The 1034-nt window shown below is 67.1% G+C and overlaps 1 protein-coding gene across 1 annotated transcript in view; it reads left to right on the top strand.

Annotated features, from left to right (window-relative positions):
- The window catches only part of LOC112968379 (transcription factor COE1-like), a 41869-nt gene that overhangs the window by 6322 nt on the left and 34513 nt on the right, over nt 1-1034 (top strand). The window contains exons 3-4 of the mRNA XM_026070600.1: nt 54-109; nt 992-1034. The exon at nt 992-1034 is cut by the window's right edge and continues 24 nt beyond it. Of these exons, the coding sequence (XP_025926385.1) occupies nt 54-109; nt 992-1034 (99 nt within the window). The remainder of the gene's footprint in view (nt 1-53; nt 110-991) is intronic.

The raw sequence follows: 1034 nt of genomic DNA, 5'->3' as shown, positions 1-1034 counted from the left end.
GGGAACATCACCGGGACCGCGGCACGGCTCACGCGTCCCCTCTCGTCCCGCAGGCATCCGGACGGAGCAGGACCTCTACGTGAGGCTCATCGACTCCATGTCCAAGCAGGTGAGGCGGCAGCGGGGCAGGACCGTGGCTGGGGCCCGGGGCTCGTCATGGGGGGTCGGGGTGGCCCTCGGCACCCCCTTCCCCGGGGGGGCCGTCAGCCACCCTGTCCCACACGGGCACGGACCTGCCGGGCCCCCGAGCACGGCTCCAGCTGCCCTGCTGGGTATGCACATCTGGACATGTGCACACATAGGTGTGCTGGGCACACACATCTGGACATGTGCGTGCACACAGGGATGCCGGGCATGCACATCTGGACGTGTGCACACGCAGGGGTGCTGGGCACACACATCTGGGCATGTGCACACACACAGGTGTGCAGGGCATGCACAGATGCACCTATGCACACACTCAGGTGTGCAAGGCACGCATGTCCGTGCCTCTGTGCACACACAGGTGTGCAGGGCATGCACATCTGTACCTGTGCCCAAACACACAGGTGTGCAGGGTACGCACATCTGCATGTGCACACACAAGCGTGCAGGGCAGGCACATGTGCACATGCAGATGCAGGCGTGCAAGGCCGCGCCGTGCATGCACACACCTGTGTGCACACATATGCACACACACACACACACACACACACACAGAGGTGTCCGGGGCGTGCGGCTCTCCACTTGGGCGCAGCCGTGCATCCACGCGTGCACTGTTGTTCGCTGGCTTGGAGGCCGGTGGGCGCGAGCCCCCGCGGGACGGGTGCCTGGGCACACGCCTCTGCTCTGCACACGCGCACCCGTGCACGCTCACGGAGGCACCTCGCCGAAATGCGCTCGCCGCCGGGGTGCAGGGCTGCAAGGCCCTGCACGTGCCCCCCTGCGGGGGGGAGGGGGGCGGGTTGGGGACAGGGGCAGGGACCCCACCTGGGTTCTCTCCCCCCCCCAGGCCATCATCTACGAGGGGCAGGACAAGAACCCCGAGATGTGCC

The sequence above is a fragment of the Apteryx rowi genome, unplaced genomic scaffold, assembly GCF_003343035.1.
Source record: "Apteryx rowi isolate R43461 unplaced genomic scaffold, aptRow1 scaffold_315, whole genome shotgun sequence".
NCBI lineage: Eukaryota > Metazoa > Chordata > Aves > Apterygiformes > Apterygidae > Apteryx > Apteryx rowi.
Note: the sequence above shows the minus strand (reverse complement) of the source record. Positions and strands in the feature narration are given on the sequence as shown.